At 44.2% G+C, this 17,588-nt stretch overlaps 1 protein-coding gene across 1 annotated transcript in view; it reads left to right on the top strand.

The window, feature by feature from the left end:
• Positions 1 to 14,644, top strand: part of slc7a6 (solute carrier family 7 member 6) — a gene marked incomplete at its 3' end in the record, with an annotated part of 29,046 nt that extends 14,402 nt beyond the window's left edge. The window contains exons 3-9 of the mRNA XM_080729729.1: positions 5,283 to 5,427; positions 6,609 to 6,732; positions 7,770 to 7,873; positions 10,927 to 11,023; positions 12,423 to 12,572; positions 13,578 to 13,761; positions 14,577 to 14,644. Of these exons, the coding sequence (XP_080585855.1) occupies positions 5,283 to 5,427; positions 6,609 to 6,732; positions 7,770 to 7,873; positions 10,927 to 11,023; positions 12,423 to 12,572; positions 13,578 to 13,761; positions 14,577 to 14,644 (872 nt within the window). The remainder of the gene's footprint in view (positions 1 to 5,282; positions 5,428 to 6,608; positions 6,733 to 7,769; positions 7,874 to 10,926; positions 11,024 to 12,422; positions 12,573 to 13,577; positions 13,762 to 14,576) is intronic.
• Between the last annotated feature and the right edge of the window lie 2,944 nt (positions 14,645 to 17,588).

The following is a 17,588-nucleotide window of genomic DNA, read 5'->3' as shown; positions in this document are numbered from 1 at the left end:
GAGGCGGGCTGGAGGCAACAGACCTGGCAGGCGGCGCTCCAGCTGAGAATGCGCCTCGAACTCCAGCAGACGTGGGGGGTGTGACGCTCCAACCAGGGTCTGCCCAGGATGAACGGAGTGCCCGGGGAGTGAGTGACGTAGGGGCGTATGGCCTCCACATGGTCTCCCGAGACAGTGAGGGTGAGGGGCTTGGTCCGGTGAGTGACAGGACCCATGGAGTGACCATTCAGCGCGAAGGCAGAGAGAGGCCTCGGGAGCGCAGAGACCGGGATTCCCAACTTCAAGGCAAACTGGCGGTCAATAAAGCTCTCATCGGCCCCGGAGTCGATGAAAGCTGGAACTGTGAACGACTGTCCCTCCCAGGCGAGTGTGACAGGGAAACTGGCACGACTGGCGGTGAGGGGCTGGGGAGTAGAGAGACGACTCACCCGAAAACCCCGACTGGGAGAAGCTACGCCCCCTGGCGTCTGTGGAGAGGACACCTTGGAGCAGAGAATGGGACAGGAGTGAACGGTATGTGTTGAGCTGGCACAATACAAACAGAGCCCGTGTAGCCTGCGGTGCTTGCGCTCAGCTGGTGATAAGCGACCCCTGGAAGTCACACGGATCTGGCCCAGCTGCATGCAGTCCTCCTCTGTGGGACAGGAGACGGCAGATGGAATTCGCTCAGGCCGAGTGTGACTGGTGGGGAATGAGGAAATAGGCTTGGAAGCAACGTAATGCTGGGATGCCCTCTCACGCTTACGTTCACGGTGTCGCTCATCAATGGAGATGGAGAGAGAGATTAGTTTGGACAGGGTAGTGGGTCTCTCTCTCTCGGCTAGGGCGTCTTTCGTAGGCTCGCTCAGACCCTGAAGGAACGTGCTGAGGAGTGCAGGCTCGTTCCAATCACAGCGGGCGGCGAGGATGCGGAACTCAGTGGCATAATCTGCTACAGAGCTAGAGCCCTGCTTGAGAGTAGAGAGAGCTGTGTCGGCGTTGTGCCCCTGGACGTCGTGGTCAAACACAGCTTTGAACTCCAAAACAAAGTCCTTGTAATTCTGCATGTAGAATGCAGACCCCTCACGACTAGAGAAAATCCAACGGCGTGCCCTCCCAGTAGTCAGGTTAGTAATGTAAGCTATGCGGGCGGGGGAGGTGGAATACATGCTAGGCTGAAGATCAAACACGTACTCACACTGCATGAGAAACTCCCGACATAGAGAAAAAGTACCATCATAGGGGACCGGGGCAGTAAGGTGAGGCTCCCGGCTGGGCACAGGGGCAGGCTGGACAGAAACGGAGGCCAAAAGGCCTGGGGATGAAGTGAGTTGTGCGTTGAGCGCAGCAACCTGGACAGTGAGATTCTTAACTAAAGAAGTAAGTTCATTAACCTGGGCTTGTTGTTGAGTGGCCTGGGACTGCTGGAGTGTAGAAACCTCCCGGAGCTCCTGCTGTATACGCAAAACGGCTGTGGATGCCTCGGACAGCAGGCGGGAATGTTGATCCAAAACTTGTCCTTGGGCCTGGAGTGGTGTGAGAGGTGGGGGCTTCTCTGCCATGCTGGCTGGGTCTAGGTGGTCAGATCCTACTGTTACGACTGGTGTGTGTTTGACCCAAATGCACAGCAAGGAGGAGGCAGAGGAAGGATAAAGCCCACCCGGGCGCGTTTATTAACCTGGAGCACAGAGTTAAAGGCACGAGGGGGGCAAAAAGGGGGTAGTGGGCGCCGCTGCAGCTCCAACTCGGTCCGGGGTCTTGAGGAACTGGAAGGAGAGGAGAAGCACGGTCAGCAATAGATCCACAAGAATTAAAGGGCAATGCCACTAATTATAAAGTCAGTCTAAAGCTCTGCTAAACTGGGAAAGCTAGTCTGCAGGTTGTACTTTACCATACGAGTGGAAAGGTGAGGATCTGACGCAGAGCTGTGTGCTGGCCAGGATCTTGTAGACTCAGGAGCTGATTGCAGACTCGGCCCAGGTGAGGAGATTGCCAATGGGAGACTGGTGTGCAGATATCTGGAACTCAGAGGTCTGCTGTGACGTACTGTGCCACGAGAGGGTGCCACAGTGCCAAGTGAGGGCCAGGACGTAACAGGTGTACAGTCTCTACTGAACCATTCAGTGTTTTCCTCACGTGACCATCATCGCCACCACGTCAGAGTATCAAACATAAGTAGCAATAGGGAGCAATTCTTGCAAGTAGCAATTCAAGTTTGATTGAAAAACAATTTAGTAACAAAGCCGTGAGCCGTATAAAATACGTCCTCTGGCCGCAATTGGCCCCCGGGCCGCACATTGGACACTCCTGTCCTAGGATATCTTGCGATAGATGGGATTTAATCACTATATCATTACCTTCTCCATTCCAGGGGTCTACCTGTTTGTTATTTGGATTAGGAAGGAGTCAGAATAGTCAAAGAACAGCTGATTAAATATTTCCAATGGGTCGTCTGACGAGGCTTTTTCTTTTGCAATGTTTGCTTTATTTACATAGGAGAGTGTAGAGAGGGGGAGACATGGCGGGAGTTGGATTCAAACTGGGGTCCTCTTACATGTGGTGGTTAGTGCATTGACTGGCTACTCCACCAGGCACCCTATAGTCGTTACAGGGTCCACCCTATGTTCCCCAGGTTCTATGTTCCCCACCCACCCTCCCCACAAAAAGGTTCTATGTTCCGCTCTCAACCAAAAAAAGGATCTGCTGTATCTTCCCAACTCAAATGCAGGAAATGGTGGGACATCTGGGCACTAAGAACATGTGGGCAATCCTAATTTAGGTGCCCAGTTGCCCAGGTGTCTCCACCCCTAAGTGCCCACACGTCCAAATGCCCACCAGATGCCCAATCATAACAAAGGTATGGTGTCCAGATGTCCCTAGTGCCCCCTCTCCCACTAGTATTCCTAATTCCTAATTTCCTAAGTTGTTATTAATCATTAGAAATGAATGTTTCCTGCATTTTTGGATAAGTGGGGAACATAGAACCTTTTTTAAGTTGAGCGGGGAACATAGAACCTTTTTTTGAGGGGGTAAGTGGGGAACATAGAACCTGGGGAACATAGAACCTGGGGAACATAGAACCTGGGGAGCATAGGTACGGTCCCGTTGTTACAACATACTACACAACATACTACACTGTGTAGAGATGTAAAACAGACCAATATGCTGTATGTCCATACAGAATATGTATTATCTTGCCCGTTGTGAGGGTGTAGGCTGAGGCGGCGCCGTTTGGTTTCCTTGGTTAATCTCTTGTAATTACTGTTTTTATTTCACACTGCACTTTCTGCAATGCTATGTTGTCTGGTTGGATTCTCCTCCAGGTTTATGTACTTTGTAACTTTGTTTCGATATGTACACTATGAATAACGTTCATATTGTTGTTGTTGTTGTTGTTGTTGTTGTTGTTGTTCAGAAAACTCACAACTAGTCGACGTTGAAAAGAATAGACTTTTGAACATGCCTGCTCTCAGTGGTTGAAGAAGTACTCACATTATTTACTGAGTAAAAGTATCAATACCACAATACTCTGAAATACTAAGGGTGCCCTCACACCAAAATACCTAGAGTGGAATCCACCAATGCATTTCAATGAGAATTGAGTGTTTTTTTGCCAGTAGAGGATTTCTGAAAAAAAACGCTCCATTCTCATTGAAATGCATTGGCGGATTCCACTCTAGCTATTTTGGTGTGAGGGCACTCTTATACAACTAAAAGTATGGTTTTCAGGATTTACTTAGGAAAAGTACAAAAGTATTGGCATAAAAATATACTTAAAGTACCAAAAGTAAAAGTACTCATCATGCAGAACGTGTGTTAAATGTGTGTTACAATCTTTTGAAAATAGACTATCTACAGTATATGACACGTGAGCTTGTATATCAGTTTTTTTTTTCACATAGACAAAGTTTAAATAGGGCTGGAGTGGGAAATGTACGTTTTGTAATAATCTATAATTACAAATCTACAAAGTAACTAGTAAAAGTAAAAGTACAATATTTGCCTCTGACATGTAGGGGAGTAGAAGTAAAAGTATTGAAATACTTGAGTAAATCGTCAATGTCGGGCAGAAACCTCGTATCTCCAAATTTCTAATTTTAGATAGATTTGCAAAATAAAGCCCTGCTTCATAGATAGATAGATAGATAGATACCTTTATTATTTCATATTTTATAATTTCATACAAGGCCGTCTCACAAAAGTAGTGAAAACAGCCGATCTACAAGCACACAACGCCTCGCACCTTGTGTGCTTGTAGATCTGCTGTTTTCACTAGTTTAAATCCTTTTTAAAATGATAAATACAAAACAAACGGTTTTGGACATACCAGGTTGAGGTCTGCCCATAAGTCCGAAGGTTCATTAGTCTGAATTTAGTTAGGGTAAAGCCCTTGGCACACAGGACAGTTGCGTTTTTTTTTTTTTCGTTTGCGGCATGAATAAAACGCATTGGATTTGGTGTGCAAGGCTGTGCGGAATCGGAGTCATAAAAGGAGTGATGAGTTTTTTACCGCATGCGACAAGACGCACAAATCGAACTGGGTTCGATCGAGAAGAAAACGCACGGCCGCAGCCACTCGTCGCACGGCTAATTCGGATCCGGTGTGCATGAGGTCATAGAGAATCATTGTTTTCTTTTTAAAAAATGAAATTGTCCGTTTTATCCGTGTGGATAAACGCGCCTGTGTGCAAAGAGCTTTACTGAGGTTTACCCCTCTGTGTGCAAAGAGCTTTACTGAGGTTTACCCCTCTGTGTGCAAAGAGCTTTACTGAGGTTTACCCCTCTGTGTGAAAAGAGCTTTACTGAGGTTTACCCCTCTGTGTGAAAAGAGCTTTACTGAGGTTTACCCCTCTGTGTGCAAAGAGCTTTACTGAGGTTTACCCCTCTGTGTGAAAAGAGCTTTACTGAGGTTTACCCCTCTGTGTGAAAAGAGCTTTACTGAGGTTTACCCCTCTGTGTGAAAAGAGCTTTACTGAGGTTTACCCCTCTGTGTGCAAAGAGCTTTACTGAGGTTTACCCCTCTGTGTGCAAAGAGCTTTACTGAGGTTTACCCCTCTGTGTGAAAAGAGCTTTACTGAGGTTTACCCCTCTGTGTGCAAAGAGCTTTACTGAGGTTTACCCCTCTGTGTGCAAAGAGCTTTACTGAGGTTTACCCCTCTGTGTGCAAAGAGCTTTACTGAGGTTTACCCCTCTGTGTGCAAAGAGCTTTACTGAGGTTTACCCCTCTGTGTGAAAAGAGCTTTACTGAGGTTTACCCCTCTGTGTGCAAAGAGCTTTACTGAGGTTTACCCCTCTGTGTGCAGGTTACACGGCCAACTTTGAGGCGTCCTTCCAGGGGTCCTCCACAGACCCAGGGGACATAGCGCTGGCCCTCTACTCAGCCCTCTTCTCATACTCTGGCTGGGACACACTCAACTTTGTCACCGAGGAGATCAAGAACCCAGAGAGGTAACCACAACCTCCACAACAGGGGTCTCCGACGTTTTCAGGCCAAGGACCCCTTATTTAGTTGAGAGAGTGATAAAGCAGGGACCCCCACAACGAGAGATTCCATATCGTTTCATTGTTTGACAGCACGATCCTCAGTATTTTTTGGATTCATGTCAATTTCAGATATTTAACCACTTGAACCGTCAATACTTAATTAACTTGACCTTTCAATTTGTTCTTAGTCTGCTCTTTTCCCCCTCTACACCAAACCTATTTGCCGAAAATAGCAGATCTACAAGCTCACAACGCCAAAGCGCGAGGCGTTGTGAGCTTGTAGATCTGCTATTTGTGGCTAAAGTTCTTGGAATATATTATGGACGGTAGGGTTCAAGTGAGAGAGAGAAAAAGGTTTCTATCACACAAAGATTTGGAGGACCCCCTGTAGTAACTCTGAGGACCCCCTAGGGGTCCCTGGACCCCCTGTTGAAGACCCCTGCTCCACAAGTTAGTTTTCTTTTTCTCACAAAGAACAGCAATAACAATGCAGAAAGTATGCATGTGAAAAGCCACAAACAGAGGGGTTCGGTCTTTGAAAATGAAATTGAATACCTTTTTACCTATGAAAAGGTATTCTACCTATTCATAATGCCTGCTTTTTAGACTTCCAAACACGATGTATTTGTTGATTCTGTAAGAGGGCGAGTCCATTCACTATCATTGTATGGCAAAACAGGTCTCATAATCACAATTTTAACATGAATGAACTTAAAGGAGTAGTTTTTTCTATTGATTTCTCATGCCATGGAGAGTAGAGTTCAATAATATTTTTAGTTTTTTGTCGCATTCCTAAGACAAAAATGTGATAACAATAAATTTACCCCCATTCATTCCGGATGGGGACCCGTTTCGAAACGGGTCACCATCCGGAATCAATGGGGGTAAATTTACTCAAATACATTTTTTGTCTTAGGAATGTGACAAAAACCCAAAAATATTATTGAACTCTAGTCTCCATGGCGTGACTAATCAATAGAAAAAAAAGTCATTTTGGGGGTGAACTACTCCTTTAAAGAAAGCTGATTTTGTGTGTGATGATCGTCTATATTTGGCAGCAATAGTCCTCAATGTTCCAACCAAAGTACAACACGGCTTTAACCTGGCTACTAATCAGGCTCCTCTGTGTACTGTGTCTGTCAAAGGAACCTGCCTCTGGCTATTGCCATCTCCATGCCCATAGTCACCACCATCTACATTCTAACCAACGTGGCTTACTACGCTGTTCTGGACATGAGTGCTATACTGGCCAGTGATGCCGTGGCTGTGGTGAGTACACTGTGTGTGTGTGTGTGTGTGTGTGTGTGTGTGTGTGTGTGTGTGTGTGTGTGTGTGTGTGTGTGTGTGTGTGTGTGTGTGTGCGTGCGTGCGTGCGTGCGTGCGTGCGTGCGTGCGTGCGTGCGTGCGTGCGTGCGTGTGTTTTTGGAAGTGGCATATCGTCGTTGTCGGGTGAAAACCTTGTATGTCCAAAACCGTTTCTTTTGCATTTTTCATTTTAAAAATGGTTTAAACTAGTGAAAACAGCCGATCTACAAGCACACAACACCTCGCACCGCGAGGCGTTGTGTGCTTGTAGATCTGCTGTTTTCACTACTTTTGTGTGACGGCCTTGTACGATGAAGCAGGGCTTTACTTTGCAAACGTACAAATTTGAAACTTGGAGATACAAGGTTTCCACCCGACAACGATGATATACATCTGGAAGAGGCATTCCTTACCAAGGTGCTTAAGTACCAACGTCTTAAGAATGCCATTATACAGCATGGTTACAAATGTAAACGGCTTGTGTTCATATTTGGAAGTCTCTGTAATGTCCATCAATCAGTTGTGAGAGGCCTGCGGATCGCAGGAATGTCCAAGCCAAGAGCTACTGTACTGTAAGGCACTGGCAACATTCTGTTCAGTGTCTGTGATAATTGGCAGTTGACATACAGTATACTGTATGGAGGAGGTGTACCCGTGATCTGTATCCCCAAATAGGATGAGTTTCACAAGTTTGTGCATCTACTGTTGTTTGTGTTCAAGTATTTCTTGTTAAATGTGAACGCAGATAAAGATGTTAAATGTGTGTGTGTGTGTGTGTGTGTGTGTGTGTGTGTGTGTGTGTGTGTGTGTGTGTGTTTTTACAGTATAAACACAGCAGAAAGTGTGTGTCTGTGTGTGTGTGTGTGTGTGTGTGTGTGTGGTGTGTGTGTGTGTGTGTGTGTGTGTGTGTGTGTGTGTGTGTGTGTGTGTGTGTGTGTGTGTGTGTGTGTGTGCACGCATGTACCGGTATGCTGCTGAAGCTCTATCCTTCTGTGTTTCAGACATTTGCAGATCATGCTCTGGGAGTGATGAGTTGGATCATCCCCATCGCTGTGGCTTTGTCCTGCTATGGAGGCCTCAACGCCTCCGTCATCGCTGCGTCTAGGTACGATACACACCTCCGTCATAGCTGTGTCTAGGTACGACACACAACTCCATCATAGCTGTACGACACACACCTCCATCATAGCTGTACGACACACACCTCCATCATAGCTGTACGACACACACCTCCATCATAGCTGTGTCTAGGTACAATACACACCTCCATCATAGCTGTGTCTATAGGTACAATACACACCTCCATCATAGCTGTGTCTAGGTACAATACACACCTCCATCATAGCTGTGTCTAGGTACAATACACACCTCCATCATAGCTGTGTCTATAGGTACGACACACACCTCCATCATAGCTGTGTCTAGGTACAATACACACCTCCATCATAGCTGTGTCTATAGGTACGACACACACCTCCATCATAGCTGTGTCTAGGTACAATACACACCTCCATCATAGCTGTGTCTAGGTACAATACACACCTCCATCATAGCTGTGTCTATAGGTACGACACACACCTCCATCATAGCTGTGTCTAGGTACAATACACACCTCCATCATAGCTGCGTCTAGGTACGACACACGCCTCTGTCATAGCTGTGTCTAGGTACGATACACACCTCCATCATAGCTGTGTCTAGGTACGACACACACCTCCGTCATAGCTGTACGACACACACCTCCATCATAGCTGTGTCTAGGTACTTGAATGATTGATTGAAGACTTTATTAGAAGTTTGCATAGGAAAAGGTATAGTTTCATGACGGTACAGTTCACTGGTACAAGGTCTACTAAAAGGAGATCCATGAAAAGACTAAGCTTATTTCCACAGGAAACCATTTAAGTATCTCATATAACATTGAATGACAGACGAATAGAACACAGTACTATGCAGTAGATATGTAAATAAAATAAAATGAAAGAACCAAAAAAAAGAAAGCAGTAAGTCTAAACAAACAGTAAGTATATACAAAGACACACACCTCCGTCATAGCTGCGTCTAGGTACGACACACAAAGACAGCAGGGTTTCTCAACCTTTTCAGGCCGCGGCCCCCAAAATAATCATATTCTAATTTGGGACACCTCCCACCCTGACGAGCACTAAGAGTTGAGGCATTACATTTTGTATAACATAGTTCTTTTGTGAAAATAGCAGATCTACATTCTCACAACGCCTCGCGTTACGAGGCATTGTGAGAATGCAGCTATTTTCACAATTTCAGCCTGTAATATCCTTTACCATTATTTTATGCTTCAACTATTGAAAAATAGCAGATCTACAAGCTCACTGCGAGCTTGTAGATCTGCTATCTTTGCTATCTTTTAAAGAAAATGAAAATTTGTGCAAGTCTTTGAATATTTTTGACCCGATTCTATAAATATCTTCTAAATCCTTTTTCTAAATCAGTGTTTCTCAAACCTTTTCATGTCAAGGACCCCCAAAATAAGATGTATGTGGCCGCAGACCCCCATCTCAAAATATGTTGTTTCCAGGGACCCCCCCAGAAGCAGAGATTTGTTACAAAAGTTTGCTTTGAAAAATATATATTCAAAGATTTGCCCAAAAAAAAAGATTTTTCAAAAATACATATACATATGTTTCAATAGCTAAAGTATAACATAATTACAAAGGAATCAGTGGTGTCAGTTCAGCAAAAGCTAGGGTATGGCAAAGATGGGAGTCCTCATGGAAAATAGGCATTACATTTTGTATAACACGGTTCTATTGTGAAAATAGCAGATCTACATGCTCACAACGCCTCGCGCTGCGAGGCGTTGTGAGCATGTAGATCGGCTATTAGTATTTTCACAATGTCTGAAAAAACTACACAGGTTTCTACGGTTTCTTGGGCTGGATATGGCAGCCTGGAATGTTTTTTCAAGTGCAGCTAAACTTAGCATGTTAGTAAACTTGCCACAATTACTGTAACAATAATGCATTGCACCTGTGCAGCTGACCTGCGGAACCTGGGAATATACCATTCTGTCAAGATGGGGAGAATACTAGTGTGGAGAATACAACCAGTAAGACTCCCTAATCTGGAGATAATCGGGAGATAAGCGACCGTTGGTCGCTTATCTCCACAAATAGGCCAAAAGTTTGTTTTACCAAAATCGTCCTGATGGTGGCGCTAGATGGGACAGATGCGTTTTGATTACATGACTGTAGAGATACTGTGCGATTTGTGTGATTTTAGGGCAAAATCTGTAGGAGCAGTGTCCAAAAATGTGTTTTAAAAAATCGGCCTGAAGGTGGCGCTAAATGGGACAGATCCATGTTGATGAGATGAGTGTAGACATACTGTGTACCGATTTGCTTGATTTTAGGGCAAAAATTGTAGGAGCAGTGTCCAAAAATGTGTTTTGCAAGAATCGGCCTCATGTTGGCGCTAGAAGAGGGCCATGTGAGAAATGAGGGGTGGGGTCTCCGCGCCGCCGAGGCGGACGAATAGGTACCGGTCCCGGCTCTCCCGGTCGCTCCTAGCCCGAGTTAAGGCATTTTATGTGAGCTGCAGTGGAGGGGGTCCTCCACTGGGGGCGCCACCACTTTTGCATCCGTTCTGGAGCACCAGGAGTCGGAGGTCCCCGGGAATTCCCCGTGAGCAGCCATTTTTGCACATTTGGTCATTTTTTACACCTGGGGGTCCCTGGAGCTCCGGGGGTCCTTGGAGGTTGTAGTTTGGCAGGCAAGGAGTTTGTGTGGAAATTTTGGCATGGATCGGGGCAACGGTGGCGGAAGTGTGACGTGTGACGTGTGACGAGTGACGTGACGGAAGGAAGGAAGGAAGGACAGACAGCTGGTGGAGGTTTGGATAGTATGAGAGTGTAAAAGTAACTGCGACCTACGGTCGCAATTGTTAAAGTGACCATGTTGTAAAATTTTGCATTGATTTGTAGTTATTTTACTGTAATTTAACAACATTATAACCAACGCAGATAGACAAAGAGACATTCATGGATTTATATTTCAAAAGTAACTTTTATTTTCCCCCCTGGACCCAGGGTATGGCAGCTGCATACCCCTGCCATACCCAATTGACGCCCCTGAAAGGAATGTTAAAGCCACTGTTTCCATGTCTGTGTGTCCTCTGCAGGTTGTTCTTCGTGGGCTCTCGGGAAGGCCACCTGCCTGATGCTCTGTCCATGATCCATGTGACCAGGTTCACCCCGGTGCCCGCCCTGCTCTTCAATGTGAGTGGAACGCCCGGGATTCTAAAGCCCTTTGCACACAGGACAGTTGCGTTTTTATTTTTCGTTTGCTGCATGAATAAAACCCATTGGATTTGGTGTGCGGAATCGGCGCTGCGGATCCCAAAAGGAGTCATAAAAGGAGTCATGAGTTTTTTTCCCGCATGCGACGTACAAGACGCACAAATCGAACTGGGTTCGATTGAGAGAGAGAAAACACACGACCGCAGCCACTCGTCGCACGGCTAATTCGGATCCGGTGTGCATGAGGTCGTAGAGAATCATTGTTTTCTTTTTAAAAAATGAAATTGTCCGTTTTATCCGTGCGGATAAACGCGCCGGTGTGCAAAGGGCATAACCCGGGTCTCCCGCGTGAAAGTCCAACATCTTAACCACCAGACCAAAGGGATATCCCTATGGACTGGGGGAGACATTAGACTTTCTGAGGCTGAGGCAGTGAGTTAAGCCCTTTGCACACAGGCGCGTTTATCCGTACGGATAAAACGGACAATTTCACTTTTTAAAAAGAAAACAATGATTCTCTACGACCTCATGCACACCGGATCCGAATTGGCCGTGCGACGAGTGGCTGCGGCCGTGCGTTTTTTTCTCTATCGAACCCAGTTCGATTCGTGCGTCTTGTCGCATGCGGTAAAAAACTCATCACTCCTTTTATGACTCCTTTTGGGATCCGCAGCGCCGATTCCGCACAGCATTGCACACCAAATCCAATGCGTTTTATTCATGCCGCAAACGAAAGAAACGCAACTGTCCTGTGTGCAAAGGGCTTCACTCTGCTACATGAGCTCACAGCTCAGTAACATCCTTTACATTTTGTATTAAACTCTGTTCATGTGCACTGTGAAAGTGTTGAGTGAGAACTAGATGCATCACGTTCCTCAGAACAGTGATGCAAAAGGTTGAGGAAGGCACAAACAACCTCAAATAACTTGAGTGAATTGACATGCTCTCGTCTATCCTGTCATTTATTATTATTGTATTTATTTATTTTTTATTATTTATTTACTAAAGAAATACAGGGAGTTAGATTTTGGAGATAAGAGGTTTCTTCCCGATATGATAACACAGGGGTTCTCAAAGTGGATTCCAGGGACTCTGTGGGTTCCTTTAGGCCGGGGGTCTAAATTGACCCATACAAGTCTGTAACTCTGACAGTGTACACAGGTTCATTTGGTTCCATTTGTACACTGCCAGAGTTAAGGGGAGACCTTGAAATTTGAAATGTTGAGAAACTGTGATAACACAATGTTGTTTGTGGCAGCGATGGGCAGTTGTCTCCCTCTAGTGGAGGCCATCATACACACAGTGGGATGTGTCTGTTTTATAATGGTGTTTCTAGACATCACAATGTGACATACAATATTACCTCTTTGTTTCCCAGTGTGTCATGTCTTTGATCTACTTGACCGTGGAAGATGTATTCCAGCTCATCAACTACTACAGCTTCAGCTACTGGTTCTTCATGGGCCTGTCCATCGCTGGTCAGATCTACCTCCGCCTGAAGGAGCCAGACAGACCCAGACCACTGAAGGTAGGAGCAAAAGGAACACACTGGAGAATCAACACCGGAACTGACGTGATACTGACCATGGTACTGGCATGATAGTGACATAATACTGACCACGATACTGACAGATAATATTGACGATAATACTGACCTGATCCTGACGTGATACTGACCGTGATACTGACCATGATACTGACAATAATACTGACCTGATCCTGACATGATACTGACCATGATACTGACCATGATACTGACGTGATACTGACCATGATACTGACCATGATACTGACGTGATACTGACCATGATACTGACCATGATACTGACGTGATACTGACCATGATACTGACGTGATACTGACCATGACACTGACATAATATTGACGATAATACTGACCTCATCCTGACGTGATACTGACCATGATACTGACTTGATACTTTTACGTTATGCAGACACCTGTTATTAAGTTATACGTTATGCGCTCGTGATGTTATTACACTATGAGCATATTATTACATTATGAGAATGTATTTACAGTACATCAGGGGTCTTCAACATTTTCAGGCCAAGGACCCCTTTGTTGAGAGAGAGATGAAGCAGGGACCCCCACTACCTTATCATAGATTCCATATAGTTTTATCGTTTGACAGCACAATCATCAGTGTATTTTGGATTCATGTCAATTTGTGTTTTCAGATATTTAACCACTTGAACCGTCAATACAATACACTTTACCTTTCACTCTGCTCTTTTTCCTTTCCTTTGAGCTTGTAGATCTGCTATTTTTGGCTAAAGTTCTAAGAATATGCACACTAGGGTTCAAGTGGTTAATTTAAAAAAAAGAAGACAAAAACATTTCTAACACTCAATGATTTGGAGGACCCCCTGTAGTAACTCTGAGGACCCCCTAGTGGTCCCGGACCCCCTGTCGAAGACCCATGCAGTGCACAATTGAAAGTACAGAGCGCTTAAAGATTGTAACGCGTGTCACTTGGTCCGCCTGTCTGTCTGTCTGTCTGTCTCCTTTCCAGTTGTCCTTGGTGTATCCGGTGGTGTTCTGTTTGTGTGCCCTCTTCCTGGTGGCCGTGCCTCTCTACTGTGACACCATCAACTCCCTGATTGGCATCGGCATCGCCCTATCAGGGGTGCCCGTCTACTTCATGGGCATCCACCTGCCTGAGTCCAAGCGCCCGCCCATCGTCACCAAGCTACTGCGTGAGTTTATACCGTGACGGTGCCAACACTCACATTAGTGCTTTTGACTGCCACTAGCAAGCACATAGATAAGCACACATAAAACATTTTTTTCACATAAAACGTTTTATGTTCTTCTGTTGCACAGTATATGCATAGTTATTACCCGGCTTGGTAGAATGCTTGATTCTGATTGGTCTTGCGCTGAAATCAGCAGTGAATTATAGGCGTATAATGACCGCTCCGCTCTATAATTCACCGCTGCTCATCAACGGCTCAGAGCAGCTGCTGCAGTCAGGATGCACTGCGTGGATTTAGTACCGTATCCAACATGTCAGCCATCTAAACAAACACACAGCGTCATTTACAACTAAACGTTGCTCTGAAGAATGTTTTTAAAAACATTTGAGGCGAGAAATAGACGACGTAGTAACAGAAAATGGATTTATTTGATCAGCACTTCCTTGTTTTCCAAGGCGACCCGCGAACACTTGTGGAACACTTTCAGCCGTCTGTAAACAAGGAAATACTTCATTTTGTTTTTAGTTTTGAGTCAAATCATTAATTGTATTTATTAGCCGGGTAATAAGTGCTATAAGGTCTTGCTGCTTGGTCATTATGGCTTATATGGACACTTCAGGCTGATAATTATCAGCCCGTCGTGTCCATATACGCCATAATGACCGAGCATCAAGACGTTATCGCATACTTAAATGCCATCCATTTAATTGCATGATCTGTATTTTTATTCTTGATGACATACATAGAGCAAAAACCTAAATTCTGTGACGTGAACTGGTCTCATCTCTCCTCTCCCTGTGTCTCTCCCGCTCCAGACTGCATCACTCATCTCACTCAGTACACCTGCTTCTGCGTCCTCACAGAGCTGGACAAGAGCGAATAGCCTCACACTCACATTCCAGACATGAACCAGAGCCTCCTGCAACCCGACGGCAGACAATCCCCTGAGGACCACACAAGGGACGTTAACCTGTGTTGATGTGATGAGGAGGAAAGGTTTATCATTTATCAGATGAATTGATGTGACACGTTGACAATGTATGTCTGTTGGTAGTAGAGATGGTGGTTGGGGGGTGGGGATGGTTGGACGGTGATACTGTAGGAATGCATACTTCCATACACTACCAAAAAAAAAACATAGTGCTTAAAGAGGAATTTTGTTTATTTTAACCTTTGAATGACATTCAGCAAAAATGTCCTACATTTCTCCTGCTAGTTTATTTTTTTGTTAAATTAGTTCTCATGATCAAGGGGAAATGCACTCATAACATCAGAAAGAAATAACTAGAAATACTCGATATTGAGGAAGGTACAAAGAGCCTGGTATGCGTATGTACTGACAGTATATGGTTTTCCTTTTTCAACTTGTTTTTAATAAGTATATTGTTATTGTTTTTAATAAGTATTATGTTTTAGCCATTTTAAACAAGAAGGGTCAGCCATCTATTACCCCAGGGGCGTATCTATGTGTTGACCAGGTCCGGGGCTAGAACATTTATTGGTTGGCTCGTCCGTGCTGAAATGCTGTTCTGCCTAGACCTACGTTCCATTTCATTTTGCCTCTTTTCATGACTACCAAAAGCGCTTAAATTGAAATGTATTTTTTAATTCCATTTCCCTTCAACCCTGCCTCTGCTGAAATATGTTCACCGACTCCACACCGTGGTTCATAACTGGTTATGAACTCATATAGTTAGGAGTCAGAAAGTGACTCATCGGAATATGGTTGCCTCCAAACTTTCAACTATTTTTAGTATTAATATCATATCTTCTCCTTCTTTATTTTTATTAAATGACGTCTCACAGTTGCAACTAAACAATATACGCAAGCGCATCTTCTTTGCTGGATTAACGGCGGCGAAGAAGATGGTAGCTACGCGGTGGAAACCTCCTCATACGTTAACGTTCCGCCAGTGGGCCTTGACCTTTCTAGATATAGTATATTTAGAGCAGTCGATAGCAAGGTTACACGGAGCAAAAGAAGAAAACATTAATATGTGGTCGGACATTGCAGATAAGCTTAAGGCTATGATTCAAGAAATCACTATATAGTGGTAACAGCCTAGCACAGGCATGCACTATTGTACATTCCGTGTTGGTCCGGGGAAAGGGGGTGGGTGGGTTTTCTTTTCCTTTTCTTGTTTTGCTATTGTTTGTGTTGTTTGTCTGTTAATTGCATTTTTCTTTTGATCAATGTTTTACTTTTTCTTGTTCTATTCATATGTATGTCTCTAATTTCATGTTTTGGAAAATAAAAATAATTGATAACAAAAAAAAGAAAGTGACTCATCATATTCATAACTACTTTCTGTGGATTGCTTCTGAGGTTGACTCCTCATAAAAAACGTTAGGTCCATAATGTTAGTTGTCTAGCTAGGAGGCTGCAGTTTCAGTTCAAATGATAGCATTTACAGTTTCACTCAATGTAAAAACAGGTGATAACATATTCCGTCCACCATTCCCTGCCAACATGTGCTCTTGCCATATGTTCAAACGGTCACAGTCAACTGGGGTCCTCCAAATGCAGCGTCTGGCACTGCAGGAATCCAGTGTTACACTGAGGTGACACGGCTGAATGAAACATCTCTTATTCCTCTCGTATTGTTGCTTCTCCCTGTTAAGAGAGTACAATATGACACTACATTATTTGTGGTTTTGCATTTTGGTAGATATTGAGTACTTTGTAAAGTTGTAATAAAATGTCTGAGTTGCCACCTATATGCAAATATGCATTGGTGGAACTTCCTTTTCAGAAGCTCATGAGCTGGATGATCTTAAAACGGGGACATCGTGCACTAACTGCATATCCTCTGGCTATTTGCTAACCCTAACCCTTTGATAGTTACACCTTTTATCTGCCATTTAAAGTAGTAAAATGTCGTTTTAAATCTGTAAGTTAGTTCCAGCAGCGCTGTGTATCTTCAATACCAGTAAGATACCAATAAGAGATGTTTCACCTAGCTTTTCTGGTGTGTACAAAGAATACTTTTCGATGATGAAACATTGTAGTCGACCGGTGAAGAATCTAGACCGGTTCCTTGAACGGGGGAACAGAATATTGTATGTCTGCTGCTGTGTGGTTTTGGGCCACCGTCTAATATTGCTGCCTGAGTCTCGACTTTGAATCCACTCTGCCTTGGGCTCCAGAATGTCTGAAGTGTTGTACCCTAAATGTACATGTTACCTAACAAGTCTATGAAATGTAGCAATGCCCTGATTATGCAATTATCTATGAGTTCAATCAGTTGAACCTTATTCAGGTGTTGACATTTTGTGATGCATGGTGCAAAATAGTACTATTCTTCACCAGATTACTTTAAAAAAAATGTGGTTCCAGCCGTTTGCACTGCTGTGAAACTTGCTCATCTGTGATTACAAAGAATTAATTTTATATTTGTTATTGACGCTCATAGTGTGGATCTGAGATCCAGTGTTTACTATACCTGACCTCACTGGCCCAACTCGCAGAAAGCAGTGCACACACACTAGAAGTACTGAATATGGTAGGGCTCCAACTCTGTGCAATATACCTGCTGTGTCTTTATGGTAGCCAGCTGTACTCCTCCTCCTAAAACAAAGTTGTGTATGACTACTATCCATTTCATCTGTGTATGTTTACAACTACACTGATAAGAAGAAAAAAAAACTTTGTGAACTTTACAAGTTTCTTCTGCAACAGAAGCAGTTCTGGCTGCTCAGTTCACTGAAATGTTTTAGTTTCTTCAATCTCTGGGATTAAAGATGACCTATCAATGTTCTAACCTAATTTATTACAGAGTTTATCAATAAATACAAACATTTTGACAATGTGTTACATTTCCCACCTC

This window comes from Nannobrachium achirus, assembly GCF_963921795.1.
Source record: "Nannobrachium achirus genome assembly, chromosome: 7".
Lineage (NCBI taxonomy): Eukaryota > Metazoa > Chordata > Actinopteri > Myctophiformes > Myctophidae > Nannobrachium > Nannobrachium achirus.
The sequence above is the reverse complement of the archived record's forward strand: the minus strand, read 5'-3'. Positions and strand labels throughout refer to the sequence as shown.